This window comes from Saimiri boliviensis, chromosome 10 (genome assembly GCF_048565385.1).
Source record: "Saimiri boliviensis isolate mSaiBol1 chromosome 10, mSaiBol1.pri, whole genome shotgun sequence".
Classification (NCBI taxonomy): domain Eukaryota; kingdom Metazoa; phylum Chordata; class Mammalia; order Primates; family Cebidae; genus Saimiri; species Saimiri boliviensis.
The window spans coordinates 91,788,637-91,807,489 of NC_133458.1; the positions used below are offsets into that span (position 1 = coordinate 91,788,637).

General features: G+C 40.4%; 1 protein-coding gene across 1 annotated transcript; it reads right to left on the reverse strand.

Moving 5' to 3' along the window:
* Nucleotides 1-9,011: 9,011 nt before the first annotated feature.
* NPVF (neuropeptide VF precursor) lies at nt 9,012-13,208 on the reverse strand. Its single transcript, XM_003935141.4, has 3 exons — nt 13,024-13,208; nt 11,357-11,757; nt 9,012-9,604 (listed from the first exon to the last, which is right to left on the reverse strand). The coding sequence occupies exons 1-3, from the start codon at nt 13,159-13,161 to the stop codon at nt 9,553-9,555; spliced, it is 591 nt and encodes a 196-aa protein (XP_003935190.3). The 5' UTR covers nt 13,162-13,208; the 3' UTR covers nt 9,012-9,552.
* Nucleotides 13,209-18,853: the final 5,645 nt, after the last annotated feature.

Consider the following 18,853-nt stretch of genomic DNA (forward strand, 5'->3'; position numbering starts at 1 on the left):
AGCTAGGTGATATTTTAAAAGCAGGTTGAAAATTATGTTGGTGCATTGCTGTAGCTAATTGTTATTGTTGCATATATTAATAAAGAGAAACAATAGTTTTATGTTTTATTAACCACAATATACCAATGCCTAGAAATCTGGCAAGACGTGAAATGAATTTTAAGATAATTTTTCTTCAGGATTAAAATAGTATTTCTCTACTTCTACAAAGAGAGCATTAATTTGACATTAATCTAGTTATAATTTAATTCCACTCCTTATCCTAATAGTGATTTTCCTGTTTAGCTTCTTTCATACTTTAGTTCCTATATTTGGGAAGAGAATAATGGGTCATAATACTTTCTATTTCCTAAGCTACACATAGGATTATATGTATCACATTCGTGTTATATTATGAAAGGAAAATGCCATAGCATATTTTATGAGCAATTATTTTTATTAGTTGTCCTTGAGCATCTATTTGACTAATTATTATTATTATATATTCTAAGATACTAAGTACAAAGGTTCTATATTTTATTGACTGCAGTATAAAAAGATCAGGGAAGTGGATGAGAAGCAAAGTATAAATGGGCTATTAGGAAGAAAGTGAAGGAGCCCCGAAGGTCAAAGAAAAGTGCTATAAAAGAGCATATGAGAGATTGCTGATCATCCTTCATTTCTTAGGAAAATTAAACTAATCAACTCTTCATTTTAATTACTATGCTGAAATTAACAGAAAAACCTTTGTTGTCCCAGGCATTTCCAAAGAAGCAGTAGCTCTGGTCTCGGGTGAATCTAATACGTTATAAACCAGTGAGATGATAAAAGAGATCAGGAGAAAAAAGATTAGCAACATCGACTGCCTTTTAAGAAAGGCTTAACGGGGCTGTAGGAAAAATTTAATGTTCTGGTGAAAAACATGACATTACTAAATAAGAGTCTGTCATTTATAAAGCCTTATGTTTCTCATAGGATTTTTTATTTTTGGTAGCCAAAATAGCACTAAAGCTTGTAGCTATTAATAGTGTGTGCATAATTACTGAGTAGCATCAGACTATGTAGAAAGGTGAGTGAAATGTACTTAATCTCACCGAATTGTACACTTAAAGATGATTACAATGGGTAAACTTTATGCTGTGTTCTACTACAATTTAAAAAATTTAAAAAGGACAAGTGAAATCTCCCTGATTTTTAATATTTCTCTTAATGGTGGATAAAATGTGCAACAGCTAATAAATATTTCAGGAACTCTGTGCCACTTAATAAGTAAATTCAAGTAAGCACTAGATATAATAAAGAGGGACAAATGCTCACCACGTAATATTTTCTGAATTCAGGCCTGACTCCAAAAAGCAAAGTCGTTCTATTTTCCATAGCATTCACCTGAAGTGGGAATTTAGAGACTTGGAAAGACCAATGGGGAAGCAGGATGATTTTATTTAATGTGATTGTGGGCTCAGTGGAATTGATTTCTAAGACTGAGCCTCGTACTAAGAAACTGAGGATCTTTTAAGCATCTTTGTGATATAGGATGACCAAACAGGAAGTAATTTTACAGAATCAAGAAAAAGGAACAGTTAATTAACCTGTAACATGTCTTGTAATGTATGTTACATTTGAAAAATAGCATCATGAGAAACACATTGTATATATATATATATTTTTTTTTTTAAAGAAGAGGAAGAAAGAGAAAGAGGAAGAGGGAGAGAGGATGGGGGTATTGCTTTATTGCCCAGGCTAGAATGCAGTCTAAATATGGGTATGCCTATAATTGTCCTTAATAATGGAGACATGAAAGAAAATGAGGGAAGAGAATAACAAACAAGGAGCCAACCAAGATTTCATTTAAACTTCTAAATTGATATGATGTGGTACTGATAAGAGTGTATATTTTGTATATTTAAAGTAGAGAGTTCTATAAATGTTAATTACATTTACTTGTTCCAGATCTGAGTTCAAGACCTGAATATCGTTGTTAATTTTCTGTCTCATTGATCTGTCTAATATTAATGTTGAAGTCTCCCACTAACATTGTATATTTTTTGAGTGTTATCTTGCCCTGTGACCTTGCAGCTGGTCAGAAAGAAAAACAGGAGTCTTGAGATGCCTGGTAACTTTGCTGAGAATGTGAGGAGGATGGGTAAAGTAGAATGGCTTGCAAGCAGTTAGTTAATTTTAAGCAGAGCTGGGGGTTAGGTTTCATACTGAACACAACACAGTAAATTGGCTTTATTGTACAGCAATTGCAAATTATTAATTTTCCTCTTCACACCTACATACACTCATCTGAGTGAGAGGGAGGGAAGGGCTACTACAATTCATGCCAGTGGGCAGGAGCATACTTACTTCTGATTTATTTGAATTCCTTTACTGCTTTGTCCTAATTCGTGAGTGAGATCTGTAGCAGACTGCAAATAACCCAGGGAGCAGACTGCAAATAACCCAGGGAGGCAAGACCTATCCAGGCAGAAGTTTAACTACCGGCCACCTTTGCCTTCATTCCATTTGCCATGACTGCATATTTCAGCGGCTCTCTGGACCACTTCAATTTTTTTTTACAACATTAAAAAAAATTAAACTAGAAATGGGAATCTCACTATGTTGCCCAGGCTGTTATCAAACTCCTGATTTTAAGTGATCCACCCAACTCAACCTCCGAAAGTGCTGGGACTACAGGTGTAAGCCGCTGTACCTGGCTTGGACCACTTCAGTTTTACTACTGAAGCAGAAACTGATAGTCAAATTTTATCATCAACAATAGCACCTTGTCTGCTAAAGGATAAAAATTTAAAAAAACATGACTTGCTCCTCGAGAGTCTGAGATAAAAGTGGTCCAGCTTGTATTCTGTGATGCTTTACCTTTTACAATCACTCATGACTGGTAAGGTAGGCATCTCCTTGCCTGCTCTAGAAGTAGATACCTTAAGGAACAACTAAACTAAAGCTCTTGAGGAATCTATGGTCCTTCCTTCTTTCCATTCTTCCTCCCTTCCGCCACTTCCTTTCTCTCCCTCTCCCTTCCTTCCTCCCTCTCTTCCTTCCTGTCCCCTGTTCCTGCCTCCCTACCTTCCTTCTAAAATCTTTATATAGTGTTTTAAAATGCCAAGGATTTATTCCTGGGCTTCAATGTATCCATTTTTTTAAATTTAAATATAGTTCAACAAGAGTTTCCTGAATGCTTATTATGCTGCAGGGTTGGATGGCAGGTGGTTGTGTGGTGATGAACAGGGCAGTGGATGGAGATTCGGAAGAGCAATACTTAAAAATCAGACCTTGGTTGAACCCATTTATTAGCTCTCATTTCTTTGGAAAGTTCTTTCTGAGTTCAATTCTCAAGTATAAAAATGAGTATAGATCAGGTGTGGTGGCTCATACCCATATCCCAGCACTTTGGAAGGCCCGAGATGGGCGGATTTCTAGGTCAGGAGTTCAAGACCAGCCTGACCAACATGGTGAAACCCTGTCTCTACTAAAAATACAAAACATTTTTCCAGTGTAGTGGCAGGCATCTGTAATCCCACCTACTCTGGAGGCTGAGGCAGGAGAATGCTTGAAACCCGGAAGGTGGAGGTTGCAGTGAGCCAAGACTGTGCCACTGTACTCCAGCCTGGGCAACAGTGGCAGACTCAGTCTCAAATAAAAAGAAAAACAAAAAATGAGCATAACAGAAGTGGTTAAAATAGACTTAAATGCTAAAATATGTAGTTATCACAACAATTAATAATTATTATTACGCTGGGGGGGGGAGGGGATTCAAAGATGATTAGAGCAGTCTAGTGCAGTGGTTTCTAATTGGGGATGACCCCCGACTCCATCCTCAGGAGCATTTGGCAATGTTTGGAGTTATTTTTGGTTGTCACAATAGAGGGGTGATCCTACTGGCCTCTGGTGGTTAGAGGCTTCCGATGCTGCTAAGCATCCTACCATCCATCAGGAAGTACCCACAACCAAGAATGACGCAGCCCCAAATGTCCGTAGAACCACTGTTAACCCTGGTTTAGTGAAGAAAAACCATTAAAACATGTTCCATATTTTCTATAACAAAGAAGTGAGCTCGTATAGGTGGGGAGCTCCGTCAAGTTGTCCACTGGATCTTCATGCTCTTTTTTCATACAGTAGTGGTTGGGACAACGTGCCCGATGGAGAAGCGACATTTCCCCGTCTCGCCTGCAGAGTGGGGTGATCAATTACATGAAAGAGGAAGTGGTTGGATGGTGCTCTTTATTTTATTTTACTTTAAGTTCTGGGATACCTGTGCAGAACGTGCAGGTTCGTTACATAGGTATACATGTGCCATGGTGGTTTGTTGCACCCATCAACCCGTCATCTCGGTTTTAAGCCCCGCATGCATTAGGTATTTGTCCTAATGGTCTCCCTGCCCTTGCTCTCCACCTCTCCGGCTGGTGCTTTTTAAAGGGGCTTTTTTAAAGAAAGAGCACCCGTTTACCTTGCCCCTTTGTTTCTATTGCCTGGAAAGGGATGTGCCGGCGTGGTGGAGTCATGTTCTTGGGCCAGCGCAGCAGCAGAATGGGAGGGTCTGGATCCCGGGTGAGGGTGCGGAACTCCCACGCCAGCCCAGAACAGCTACCTTCCCGACCATTTTGTATGAGGAGACAAAAAAGCGTCTCTTAGTTAAAACAATTACTTAGGTTTTTATTATATGCAGCTGCATCCAGATTTGATCTGTGGCTCAAAGCCTTTTGATTGGTAGAAAAGAAGCCTTTGAGCTGAAGGAATTAGCACCAGCTGAGGCACGGAAATGTGAAAGTCTGCGTTTTCAGGAAATAACTTGTTGCTTGGTGTGTTCATTAAATAATAAGAAAACTTAGGTCACAGAGCCTCACATAATGTCCCCAAGAAGATCTCAAGGGAAAAAGGGAATAAACACACTCACCTTCCTTGTCCATTTCATTTCGTCGGTCACAGTTCGGTGAACACTGACCTTTCATTTTTCTCACTGAGAAATTTGTCCCAGAGTCGGTACTTTTTTTTTTCCCTTTCTGTATTTCTCAAGGTCATTGTCATAGTATGATGTATGAAATTCGGACCTGAGAGCTCGTGAAAGCCGCCTTCCGTGAAAACCCTTGCTGTGTGGGGCGTATCCCATTTCAGCGTTCCCCTGCAGCCCCACACTCTGCTCCCTTCACAGGCCAGGTGGAGGTTGGGTTACGGCCAATCCACATGGAATTTCCTTGGGAAAGGGAAGTGTTGGAAGTGAAGAGAAGGGGTGGAATGGATATTTGGAAGCAAGTGCCTGGAAAAGCACCTTAAGGAGAAGAACACAATTACTACCTCACTTTATTCCACTGTAAATGCCAGTATTTGGAGGAAGTTTAAGCCGAATTACTGAAATGATTTTGATTGTGCTGGCATCATGTTCTCAACACCTAAATGGCCAGATAACAGTATTCACTTACAAGATGAATTAGATAGTAACTTAAAATAATTAACATTTTATTAGTGTGATTCTTAAACTTTATGGGATCAGAAACCCCTTTGAGAATCCCCCATAAGAATTATGAACTCTCTCCAGAAAAATGTGTATATACACATACTGATTCAGCAAAAACATCATTTTAGCTGCTATGAGCACTCCTCTTAAGGAGAGATTCATCTTTGTTGCAAAGGATATGAAAAGTGAAGTTTTAACCAAAATCCCCCAAAATAATAGACAAAAAATTCCAAAGCCAGGTCACCATTTGCAGACTTTTTGAAGGATGTGGTTGGAAACTGGTTCCACCAGTCCTCATTTCCTTCACTCCCTTGGAGACAATAAAAGGATAGGATTAGGGCTCAGGAGAGAGTCCTTTGGAGAGAGTTGTTACCTCGCTGGGAGCTGGTACCTCTGTCCATGCCCAGGTGTCTGGAATTACTGCGTCCGTCACCCTTCATCAGGGTGGGGCTTCCATATGATAAGGAATGTATTCTATGAGGTTGAGAAAAACGAAAGCCAAAAAAGCTGGGGGCAGCAGGACAGAGGAGCCATGTGGGGTCACAGCCAGGTGTGGAGGGTGAGCTGACCACAACCAGACACAGGCTGAGGTAGACAGAGTTACTGGGGCTGTTGCAAGTCCTACCCAAGAGGACCCCAGAAGAGAAATGGGCATGTATGGAGTGGATGCTGTGCCCCAGTACCAAGGGCCGAGGCCACTGTTGGCTCTGGAAGCTTTCACAGGACAACAGAATGGCAGGGAGAGGGTCCAGTCATGGTCGGCAGCGACATCCCCTGAGTCCTGAGAGTGAGTCCATCAAAGCAAGAACTGTCCCATCTCCTCTCCTTTCATCCCAAATTCCCTTGCCTCCCAGCAGAGTCCAAAAAAGCAGCCAGGGAGAGAAGCAGCAGATGAAGGTGGAAGAGAGAGCAGAGGCCAACCACAGTCCTGTTTCCAGACTCAGGCCTCAGCATGGGAAGGGTGCAGAATGAATGGACGAACAGCTGAATGTAGACTGAAAGGTTGATGACAATGGAATTGACTGTGAGTTTTTGACTCAGAGAGGCCAAAGGCCTGACATTACTTAAGAGAGAGGAGAATGAAGTTCATGGCATCTGGCCAAGTCTCTGTTGAGGGCCAGAGGAAGATTTCTGTACACCCACTTCCTCATTCCCTATATTAGAAAGGGGCAGTGGGACATGAAAATAAATTTGCATTTCGAGCATGTCTCGTGAGTCGTGCAGTTGTATTTTATACCCACTGTAGGATGGAAGCAGACCTTCTATGCCTGCATGAAGCTGGCTTTTGGGTTTCATGTAGAAAATGGAAGCTGCTCTGATTAATAAATACTGGTTGGGGGGAATGGGATATTGCAGAATCCAGCAGGGCCAAGTTTGGGAAAGCAACACAGGCTACATGATATCCAGTGAAAAATATAAATGTGGGTCCCCTTGGAATACTTAAGAATTTCAAGACAGTGACTGCAGAGCACTGAACCAAGCGTGGGGCTTTGTGTGACTGCAGGGATTGCACGCTCACGAAGCCACGCTGGAATGAATAACAGAGGTCAGAGAGGAGGGGGATCTTGCCAGTGGTCCAGTTATTGAAAGACTTGGAAGAGGTCTAATGGAGACTTTCCCAGTGAAAAGCTGTACAATGTGATCACCTCATGATCCCGCAAATCCTCTACAAAATCGCAGGCTCCACACTGACTTACGTGAGTGGGATTCTTATGGAAGCTGGTGAAGGAGCCGGTGTGTTGGCACAACAGAGTAAGCCAAGCAGATGAGGGGACAGCCAACACTTGGCTATTCAGCTAACATTTCCTGTAAATTAGGGGCTTAGGTAAAGAACCCATTTCTATGACAAGAAATTTCCCTGTGTCATATACTACCGTGGGACCAGGTGGTCTTTTATTTATCAGTGTAGCAGGATGTTGCAGGATACTTTCTCTGTCACTCACAATTGGCAACTGGGGACCACATCTGGAGGTACAGAGGCTAAATACTTCAGCAGAGATGCTAAATAAAGAGAACCATGGATGTCAGGAGACAGATACCTGTTCATGGCTTGCTATGACCTGGCAGAGCCACGGCAGCCCTGCCTTGGCTGTGCCCTTCAACATGTGCAGTTATGAGAGTTTGCCTTGGAGGGGTCTGCTGCAGCTGCTGCTCCCCCAATAAGCCAAGTAAGACGGGCACCTAGAAAACCACTTTTAGAGTGTGGGGTTTTGACAGGCGCGCTGCATGCTACTTCTGACTGGCTGCTTGCATAGGCAGTAGACTTATGACCTGCCTGCCTCTTCTCAGCAGGGACAAGAAGGGTGGAGACAAGCAGGGGCAGGGGAGGGGTAGCCTGCAGTCCTGCCCTTGGCCTTGCTGTGATGTCTGCATTTTCTATGCATCAAGCTGGTGCTGAGGGAGGGGATAGCTGGCTTGAGTCTTTCTGCTTGGCAATACAAACTATGGGGAGAACAGATGAGACGGGAGTGGTTGGAAGAGATCAAGTAGCATCCAGAGCTCCCAGGTAGGTGACTTGTGTGAAGGTCCCTGCAAGTCTTCCCGAAGAATCATTTGTAGAAGCAGCAACTTTATATAGAGAGGAGGAAACCTCTTCTCTTGATCACCCCTGCCATCCCCGTTCCTCCCTTGCCCTGGAGAAGATAAAAGGGCAGATTGTTTTTCAGAGCCTACCATTTTCCCTCCCAGCACCCCACCTCTGAGGTGAGAAAAAGAGGAAGAGAGAAAGGGCAGACCTGTTCCTTTCCCACTTCAGGCCCTTCCACCAGCCCAGCCAACCATGGGGGTAGGTGGGAACACTATTCTTAGATATGAGGTTGGCTTCTTTAATGGGACTTGACAAAGTTTTTTAATATCGGGAAGTGACCCAGAGAGTTATGCAGTATGTCCAGGGTATCATTAAGGAATCTTTAATCAGCAGGGGCCAGAGATTCAACACAGCCCAGTGGGGGGCACAATGGGAGAAAAATAAAACCATTTCCTGTGTGTGCCCAGTAGAGTTGAGACTGTTCAATAAACCAGTTACGTCTGATTAAGGACTTCATATCCTTAGGAATAAAGGCAAGTCACTGTGCATTGGTGTTGTGTACTGAATTTTTAAATTCCTAGTTGAGGAATAGCCAGATGTTTTTGCGAATAAACAGCTTGAAATGTTAAATGAGGAGAAAAGAAATTCACCAGAGGCGAATTTCTGGATGTAGATAGAGGAGACACTAAAAGAGGTAACTCATAGTTGCCTTTTTCTTTTATCTCCTTAAAATCTTTTTTTTTTTTTTTTTTTGAGACGGAGTTTCGCTCTTGTTACCCGCTCTTGTTACCCAGGCTGGAGTGCAATGGCGCGATCTCGGCTCACCGCAACCTCTGCCTGCTGGGTTCAGGCAATTCTCCTGCCTCAGCCTCCTGAGTAGCTGGGACTACAGGCACGCGCCACCATACCCAGCTAATTTTTTGTATTTTTAGTAGAGACGGGGTTTCACCATGTCGACCAGGTTGGTCTCGATCTCTCGACCTCGTGATCCACCTGCCTCGGCCTCCCAAAGTGCTGGGATTACAGGCTTGAGCCACCGCGCCCGGCCGATCTCCCTAAAATCTAAGAGTTTTTATTGTGTAGTATTACAAAGACATTTACATTTCAACTGATCACAGATTCATTAACATTTGACACGATAGAAAGGGTATACAGAAACATGTTTATGAGTGATTTGTAATCCCTGTTCATTTGTCAGACATGTTATTCTGGAAAATTATTTAATTTCCATCATAATGTTTTTCAGGGTGCTCTTCTGTTTAATTTTTTGTTAAGTGTAACGGTGTCTATGATTTTTATATAGGGTAGTGAAGAGGCTCCTCTGTCTCTCTTTCTCCCCATTACCAGAGATTTCTAAAGCATTTGCAATGCTCTTTTTTATTCAGACAAAAATCATTTTAACTTTACATAACAAATATGCTTTAACGTTTTTACAACTTCCAAGATACCATTATAGCTGTACTGACAAGGAAAAATTGCCACTGATGATCCATAGCTCATGAAATGTATGAAGCTACTCCTCCTTGTGGTCTTCACTATAGAGCCATTTGTAGATTACAGGTCACAGCTTTAGGCACAGGCTCCAGATTTCTTATTTTTCTTGTTTCAATTCTGCATCATCTATCTTCTTGAATACCAGTCTTCTAAAATGTAAGCAGTACAAAATGTTCTCATCCATCAGAACAACAGCACGAAAGAGTGTATACAAATACCATCCATAGTCCTAACTGCCTAATTATACTTGAGCTGAATGGTGATGTACTTGAAATGAATGAGGTATTGGTAGGATGCTGAGTCTGTGATGGGCACTCAGGCCCAAACATTTATCACTGATTCATCTCTCTCTCTCTATACCACTTCACTCCCAACAGCTGATTAGCTGTCAATTCTGCCTTTGTATAACATCCCAGAACTTCAGCATAAATGTCAGTGGTTCTCCCTCTCCTGATGAATGATGCCCCAAGTCCTTGTCTGGGTCCTCAGTATCTGCACTCTGTGCTCTTACTCTATCTGTCTAGCCTTCTTTCCTTTGCATACTTTTCTCTCTTGCCAAACGGAACCTCGGCTGTACTTGGCTCACCTTGAGTTAGTGCCTAAAAATGACTTCCTTCTTCCCACCAGTCCCTGAATGTTCAAGAGAAAGCTGCTTCTCAAAGGCAGGGTTCCACATACAGAAACATCCTCTTTTTTTCTGACACTCTGTAGGACCTTATTAGTGCCTTTTAAATTTCATTTATCCTACCAAATATTGAGGGCTTACTATGTGGCAGACACAGTTCTTAGGCCCCGGGGATAAGGCAGTGGACAACAATTACGGGATTTGTAGGGCTGAAATTCTAATAAAGGCAATGGACCCTAAATATATGTCAGACAGGGATAAGTACCATTGAAAAAAACAAACCAGGAGTGTCCTGAGAAGGTCTCTCAGATAAGGTAACACAGTCTGCCACTTTATATTCTTCAGGTCTTAACTAAAGCATCATGTTCTACTTCATATCAGAACTTTTTTTTTTTTTTTTTTTTTTTTAGACAAAGTTTTGCTCTTGTTTCCCAGGCTGAAGAACAGTGGCATGATCTTGGCTCACTGCAACCACCGCCCCCTGGGTTCAAGCAATTCTCCTGCCTCAGCCTCCCAAGTAGCTGGGATTACAGGCATTTGCCAACATGCCCAGCTAATTTTGTATTTTTAGTAGAGACAGGGGCTTCTCCATGTTGGTCGGGCTGGTCTTGAACTCCCGACCTCAGAAGATCTGCTTGCCTCAGCCTCCCAAAGTGCTGGGATTACAGGCATGAGCCACTGCGCCTGGCAGTATCAAAAAATTTTCTTAAGCATACACTGTCTACTATAAAATAATAGATAAGTAGCTTATTAATTTTTAAATCTTACCTTCTGATGTGTACACAGCAGATAATAAATATTTCTTAATATAAAAATGATTATAACAGAATTTATAAAATGAGATCCAGGAAAAAGAAAAGCTTTTATTAAAAGTTGGGAAAGAAAACCGTCTGCATTTGAGACCTAGATTATTGAAATGGGGTTCTTTCTACTTGAGAACAACTCTCTCCCATGGGACCTTTTTATGCTAGAGAGGTCCAGTGTTGGACAACATCCTGTCATTGCGTGCATTTAGTGAGCAGCTATAGGATAATGAGATTGACACTTATATGTGGCTTAGGGGAAGTCATCTTATGACTTTATACCTTGAGCCATGCTTAGTATACCTGGCCTTCTATAGTTCCCAATTGACAGGTATTTAGTTCCTTTGTGTCCTCTCCTTCTAGGAAACTTACTTTTTTAGAAACTTATATTGAAAAGATATAGTCATTTTTAAAGTTTCTAGACCACCTCTATATAACTGCCCATGCACTTTGACTGGTTTTCAGGTATTTACCTTGATTGTTTTTGATCGGGATTCTGGATTTCTTGGTGCCGGCAGGTCATGGAGTAAAATAAGTCATTGGCACATGGCGAATGCATGGATCCTTCACACAAATCACTCAGTGTCCTGCAGAAACTTTTGGCTGTTGTGGTTCTCCCAAACCTTTGGGGCAGGTTAAGAACATGTCTTACGAGGCTCACCTCCATATTTCTTCCAGATCTCAGTGGCAGGTTAGCTGTTGCTCCAGCGTTTCTTTCTTCTTCAATGTTCCTCCCAAATCTCAACGGCAAGTTGGCGACTGAGTGTGGCATTTTGTTGACTGCAGGTGTACTCATCTTAATGACATGTTTTGGTCCCCAATCTTTTAATTCCTCAAAATTGAGACTTCTTTCCCCTTTCGGGTATCCTCTAGGCTATAATTAGAAATGGCCAGTGCAATAACATATTGTTATAAGCAATAGATTTAAACCCCCAATTAACTTAAATCTAGACTTTAATCTGCAGAATAGTTAAAGCTATAAACAAAGTTTGTGTTCTTATGTGCAGAATTTTTTAATAAATAATTTGTATTAAGCTTTTTAAAGCAATCAGTTTCTCTTTCCCTAGACTATTGTAAGACAACTATAAAATATTTATAAAATATATATAGTGAATACAGAAATGAGTTCAAGCAGCAGGAGCATAATGAAGTACTGAAATGAGGCAAAAGTTTATTTCACTGCAGTTATTCACTTTTGTTTTATTCATGTTGTTTATGGAATATTTTATTTATTTTATAATTTGATTTTAGAGAAACCTCCCACTCCTTTTTCATGTTTCTCTTTAAAGGCCAGAGTGGCACATGGGAACATGGTACATCGAAATAGAGACGCTGGCCAGGTTTTGGGGTACAGTTTTAGGAGGCTCAGTGAATTTCTTTTTTATTCTGTCTTACTCAGGGTTCTACTCTAAAGCATTTCTCAAGAAACCAATTGTATTTTTATTAGAATATAAAATACATTTTTAGTAAAGAACTCATTGGTTTATAGGTTACTACATCACAAATATGCCAACTTTGTAGAAGCTGTTTCAAATACAGAGAATATTTAATTAGATTTAGTTTTTACCATAGGAGCTTGTTCATATGGAGATTTTAAAATGATTGTTTTCTGATTATAGTTTGAGTAAAATGAGGATACACACTAATTTCAGCACATTTGGAAAATATATAAAAGAAAATAAAAACAACTTGCAATTTTACCATCTAGGGGTAAATACTTTACTAAGATATAGATTAGGTACACAATGACCAGTCTGTAATTGCTAAGCCCAAAATAAAAGTGTGTGTGTTTTTTGTTTGTAGCTTAAAACAATTTGAATGTCCAGCTGAAATGTATCCAAATCTTATTTCTGCCAACCATTTATTACAAGTACGCACTTGTGAGTTGACTGAAAATTATTAATGTGCTGTATGCTTGCTAAGTACCATACTCTCCAGTTCAGTTGTCAGGACAGAGGCCAGGCCCTTTGCTCTTGTGCTAAATAATACAAGCTGTATTTATACATTGTTAGAGGAAGACTGAAATTTGACAAAACAGAGTACACACCAAGTTACATCTTAATCTTTACAAAATCATTACACTTAGGATGAATATTATATAATTAATGCTGCTCACATTAGATAGATTTTAAAAACTTACCTCAGAATATTTGTTATAATTTTCTTTGCTGTGAAGATTGGACATCATTAATTCATCCGCACAAAAGATGTTTGATGTTAACAAGCTTGATGTGGCTAAAGTCAATAAAATGAATAGTTTCGATGAAATAATTTCCATTTTGTCCAAATCTAAAATTAAGTCTCTATGTGCAGCACAGTGTTTATGAGAGGAAAAACTGTGGTGTTTTTATACTGTCTAAAAACAAAGGAAAGTGTTTTTTTTTTTTTGACAGTGAAATCAATCTCACACATTTTAACTACTAATATTAATTAGAGTGTACAACTAAAATATGCATGTAAGGAATGTGAATAATTCATTCTGGGAAGACAGCAATGTTTGTGCTTGCAAATTCATTAACTTTGAAAATAATTTTCCTCATTATAAAAGAGCTTTTAATTAGGTAAGTTTGGGGCGATCGTAATTAAGATTCCAAACAAACAGAATGCTTCATTTCTCTAAGCTTAAACAAGAAGTATTTTGTTTTTGGTGTTTGTGTCAATTCTTGAGGGAAGGAAAAAGAAGTATTCAATCCATGCTAGCTATGGTTTTTTCTTTTTTTAAAAATCTACGCAAAAGAGTTAGGCATAGTATTTTCAAAATGTCAAACAAAATTAAGAACGTGAAAAAATTATAATATCCCAACAAAATGCTATGAGTTAGTTTTTAATAAAATGCTGTTTGGTTATTAAAAAGCTTCAGGGGTCAATGTCAGCTTTGTAAAGTGAAGGATGTGTATCTGAGCAAATACTCGATAGGCATTTTGACAAACTGGCATCTCAGGAGAAGCTGGAGGCAGTCAGGCCCTCTGTATTTGCTCTATGGGTCTTATTTGGCAAAACTGTGTAATTACCAGAATTTTCTTTTTATCAAGATGCTGCATCCTACCTTCCCTCTCAGAGTCCTTAGGAAGACTAGCAGAGGCTTGGTAAGTTATACTACATGCTAACTTTGTTGGTCCCAGGACCCATATTATTTAGGTAATCCCGTATTGCCAAAGCTGTACTGACATCACGGCATTAAAAGAGAATTTACAGAAACAAACGCTTATTTACTGAAATGCCAAAGTGAGACTCTTTTGAAGCAGCTGACTGCTGTTCTTACATATCTGCCTTATCACTAGACTGCCTGGGTTCTAGAGACAACTTTAGTTGTTCCCACCAGTCCCTTCAGCCCTCTCAGGGAAAAAGACTTGCATGGATTCCCTACAGTTCAGCTATTTCTTCTTCTTCTTTTTTTTTTTTTTTTTTTTTTGAAACGGAGTTTCACTCTTGTTACCCAGGCTGGAGTGCAATGGCGCGTTCTCGGCTCACTGCAACCTCCGCCTCCTGGATTCAGGCAATTCTCCTGCCTCAACCTCCTGAGTAGCTGGGATTACAGGCACGCACCACCATGCCCAGCTAATGTTTTGTATTTTTAGTAGAGACGGGGTTTCACCATCTTGACCAGGATGGTCTCGATCTCTTGACCTTGTGATCCACCCGCCTCGGCCTCCCAAAGTGCTGGGATTACAGGCTTGAGCCACCGCACCCGGCTGGTTCAGCTATTTCTAAACCCAAACACTTAGAGGTAATTAACAAACAGTCGTATAATTGCTGTTATGTCTAGAACTGTGTCACCTCTCACATCTCTCACCAACCTACTGTATATAATTTGAGATGTGAGATGGCAGAAGTGAAGATTCTTCTTCGTATTGATCTCCAGAACAAGTTGGAAAGTTGAAAAACCACAGGGGGTGAACTCTTGTGATACAAACTTGCCTGTGGTCTCTCTTAAGGCATTTGACATCATTGGCTTCATTTGTTTTGGTTTGTGGTAGCCAAGAACCCCACAGTAGGAGGCAATTAATTCAATTCATAGTCTAGTGTTAATTTTGTAGTGCCATTATTGGATTATCTGGGTTTAATTTCCCTGAGGATTTAATACATTTCTCTTCCAAATTGTTCTTTTGCAAACTGCTGATGAATTTTTTTTTTGTGTGTGTGTCTGTGTGAGTGTGTGTGTGGTCAGTAGATCCAAACTTTTGAGAAATGGATGAATCAAGGGGCAAGTTTTGTTGAATGAATTCACACCCCAGAAAAAGCAGGAGGTGTTAACCTGGGTCTTTTTCAAAATACCTTTGAATCTAGTTGTCATTTTTGAATAAAATGCAAATTAAGCAGCTCACCAGTTTTCAGTGATGCTACTTGGGGTGTTGGCACATCCATTAGAGTTTTCCTGATTCTAGTCAGCATCCACATATTACTAATTTCTCCCTACCTCCGCCAGGTTAAGCCTCCAAGTTTGGAAGGTAATTAGAATTCTCTTATTAATATGGGGCTTGGGCCAGGCATGTGGCTCGTGTCTGTAATCCCAGAACTTTGGGGGACCAAGGTGGGCGAATCACCTGATGTTAGGCGTTTGAGACCAGCCTGGCCAACATGCTGAAATCCCACCTCTACTAAAAATACAAAAATTAACCAGGAGTTGTGGAACATGCCTGTAACCCCAGCTACTCTGGAGGCTGAGGCAGGAGAATCACTTGAACCCGGGACATGGAGGTTACAGTGAGCTGAGATTGTGCCACTGCACTTCGGCCTGGACGACAGCGCAAGACTCTGTCTCAAACAAAACAAAACAAAACAAAAACAAAACAAAACAACGAAAAACGGCGTTTGGCTCTTTTCAATCATATCTTCATTTAGCTTTGAAAGCGTTATCAGATATAGAACATTACATAACACACACAGTATGAAATCACCATAAATCTTTTGTTGAAATGTGCTACTGTCTACATACATACAGATTAATTGGTTTATGGTCTCTTGATGAGCATATGAAAAATTAAAAAAAGTCTCTTTCTCTAACTTACGCCATTTAAACACACGCTTCATTTAGTGGCTCTAAGACTACCCAATTCTAAGCCTATCTCTCTAGCCCAGTCACTTCTGAGCTTTTGATTCCCTCAAACACTCCCCCAAAACAGCTTCCTACTAGACAGTGCTGTTTGGACATCCCACAAGCATCTCAAGTTCAGTAGGTCCAAAATGGAATTTGTCTTTTCAATATCTATCTCTCCTCCTGTGTTTCTCATTTTGATGAATAGTACTGCATCAATCAGGGTCCAATCAGGAGACAGAAAACACACAGTAACTTGAACAGGAAATGATTAATACAAATAATTATTAATTATAACAGGAAATTAACTTTAAAGGGGTGAAGAATACATTACAGTTGAGAGACAGTATCCAAGGAAAGAACAAGCTGGTTGGAATTTAGACTGTATTAGAGAAAGTGTGGATGGCAGGGAGGTTTTCTGGGTTGCTCCAGGTCAGAGCTTATCTGCAATCTCAAGCAGGAAACCTTTTGGGATGCAGGTAGGCCAGGAAACTTCTAGACTATCTGTGAGACTCCTGGGAATCTCCCACTGAAACCTGATGGGGTGAGCATCATTGGATGACCTTACATGCACTACTGGCAGCCATGCACAAAGAAGCAAGTGGATGCATGATAGAATCAGGAAAAGTACCTCTTTGCTTTAGAGACCCTTCAATGCCTTCTACTGACAGAACTTAAAATTATGCCTGCTACAAAGGAGAAATGCTTACTGGGTCCAACTCCCATATCTCGAAGCATGCTTTGAAGGGTAGATGTGGAGCTGAGCCACAATAGGTCGATAACGGGCATGGTTACTATCATCCATTCATTTATCCAAGCTAAATTCCTTTGTGAAGTCCCTATTTCCTCCCTCTTCCCTCCCATGTCCCATTCTACAGTTGATAACTGTGTTTCTAGTTTGGGGCTGTTACAGTCAATAATAATAAAAGCCAAAATTTTTCAGCATTTATCACATTCTAGAAATTGTTCTAAGCATTTTGTGAACTAAATCGATTATCTTTCATAATAATTCAATGAGCAGCAACTATTATTGTGCCTTCAATAATAATATTATTGTGCCTTCCCTTCAAAAAGGGAAACTGAGGTGCAGAGGGATTAAATAACTTTCCCCTTAAGTGTCAGAACCAGGGTATGAACACAGGAAGTCTGAACTTAACGACTATGCTAATCTGCCGGATAAAGTCTGTTCTCTCCCAACTTCTAAATGGCTTTTAAATCTGCTCACTTCTCTCCACTCCCATGGCCATAACTCAGTTTGGCATTTTTCTCTTGCCTGTATTCTTTTTTTGATCTTTTCCAATTCTTTCTCCATAATGCAATCAGAAAAATTTTGATAAAACATGGTACGTTTCTGACTTTCCTCCTTAATGCCGTTTATTCGTTTCCAATTTCCCCCACAATTGCTTAGGTCGTCCACGCTTATGTTTATTTCTGCTTATTTGCCAACATGGACTTTTGCCACTCCCCACAAGCTCCTTGCTTGACGATGAACTTCTTTCTGTTCCTCCAAACAGATGAGCTTTTTCTCGCCTCCAGCCTCTGCCCGTGATTTTCCGGTGCATGTAACGTTCACCCACTGGCCTCTCTCCTTCTCACACGTATTCATTGTTTGGGCCTCAGCTGAGGTATGACATGTTGTGAAAAGTCTCTCTTGACTTCCATCTCCAAGAGATAGCTCTTTTTTCTTTGCTAATCATTGCTCTTATCACTTTGACTTGTCCTGAACCGCTCATGGCTCCACAAACTTTGTGAGGGAAGGAGCTTGCTTGTGTAAACACAGGCGCATTTCCATTGTCTATTGAGCAGATGCCCAGGAAATTTTATTTCTAAGGGAATTAATAATTTTTTTTATTATTATGGGAAATAGGAGTTAAAACTGAAGTTGTTTAATTATTTTTCCCCAGTGTTGTCCTAGGTTTGTGGCTTGTCCTGAAATTATAATGCCTTAACATTATTTTTTGGGATTTCACGTTGAAGATTTTCCCAGACTGAGCTCCGTATGATTAGGTATAAGTAGGTCGAATGTGAGTTTCGGTTTATTCTGTTTACAGTTGAATATGCAGCTCGATACGTTCGATATGTTCTGATGGATCTTACTGTGTCGACGGCCATCAGTTGTGCCCAAACACCAGGAAAAGGGACTGCATAGGCCCAAGGAGTGCTTCCAGGTGGTGCTTCGGGGTCTCCCACCAGGCCATCTTCAGAATGGAAAGGGCTTATTATCTCTCTATGCCCACTAGCCACATCCTAACTTTGGGCAGGCATTTAAGAGTGGGAATTCATTTTCACCAGTCAGAAAAGGAGCTGACTTGAGTTTGGTGTTAAGATTTTGTAAGGTTCTAGTCTATTTGCACTTCTAGTAAATATTTACAATCAGAAGTTTGGTGCCATGGGCTGTAAGTTTCTACTTAAATCTTTATGTAGAAGGGGCAGCTCACTCTGTGCATAGTCCCATGCTTCTTGAGGTCATGATGAGGGCTACCAAAAAGGTGGTTAACTTAATATCCAGAGGAGCCCCATTATAGAGCCTTTCTCCTCAACCCAGGAGCATACTTCCAGGGCACTTGCCTTTAATAATGTTTATTTATTTTATTTCATCTAAGTATAACCTAGTTGTTATAAAGAGGTATTTATAGGCATTAGAGTCTTATTTTGCATTTCATGTTTGCAAAGTATTTTGCAACCATTTGTGAACTAATTCAGGCCTTCTTTAGAGGTGAATGGTAGTATTACTATATAATTCATTTCAGCATTATATGTGGCAAGGAGAAAGAAATGCCTGCCTTTGTTCCAAATAAAAACATCCTATGCAAATTGTATAAAATTCTTATTAAAAATGTATGGTAGTACTTTTGTTTAGGATTTATGAGTGGCTTGTTATAACGAGCTTGTCATATTTTGAGAACAGGATTGTATTTACTTTTCCGCTTTTTAC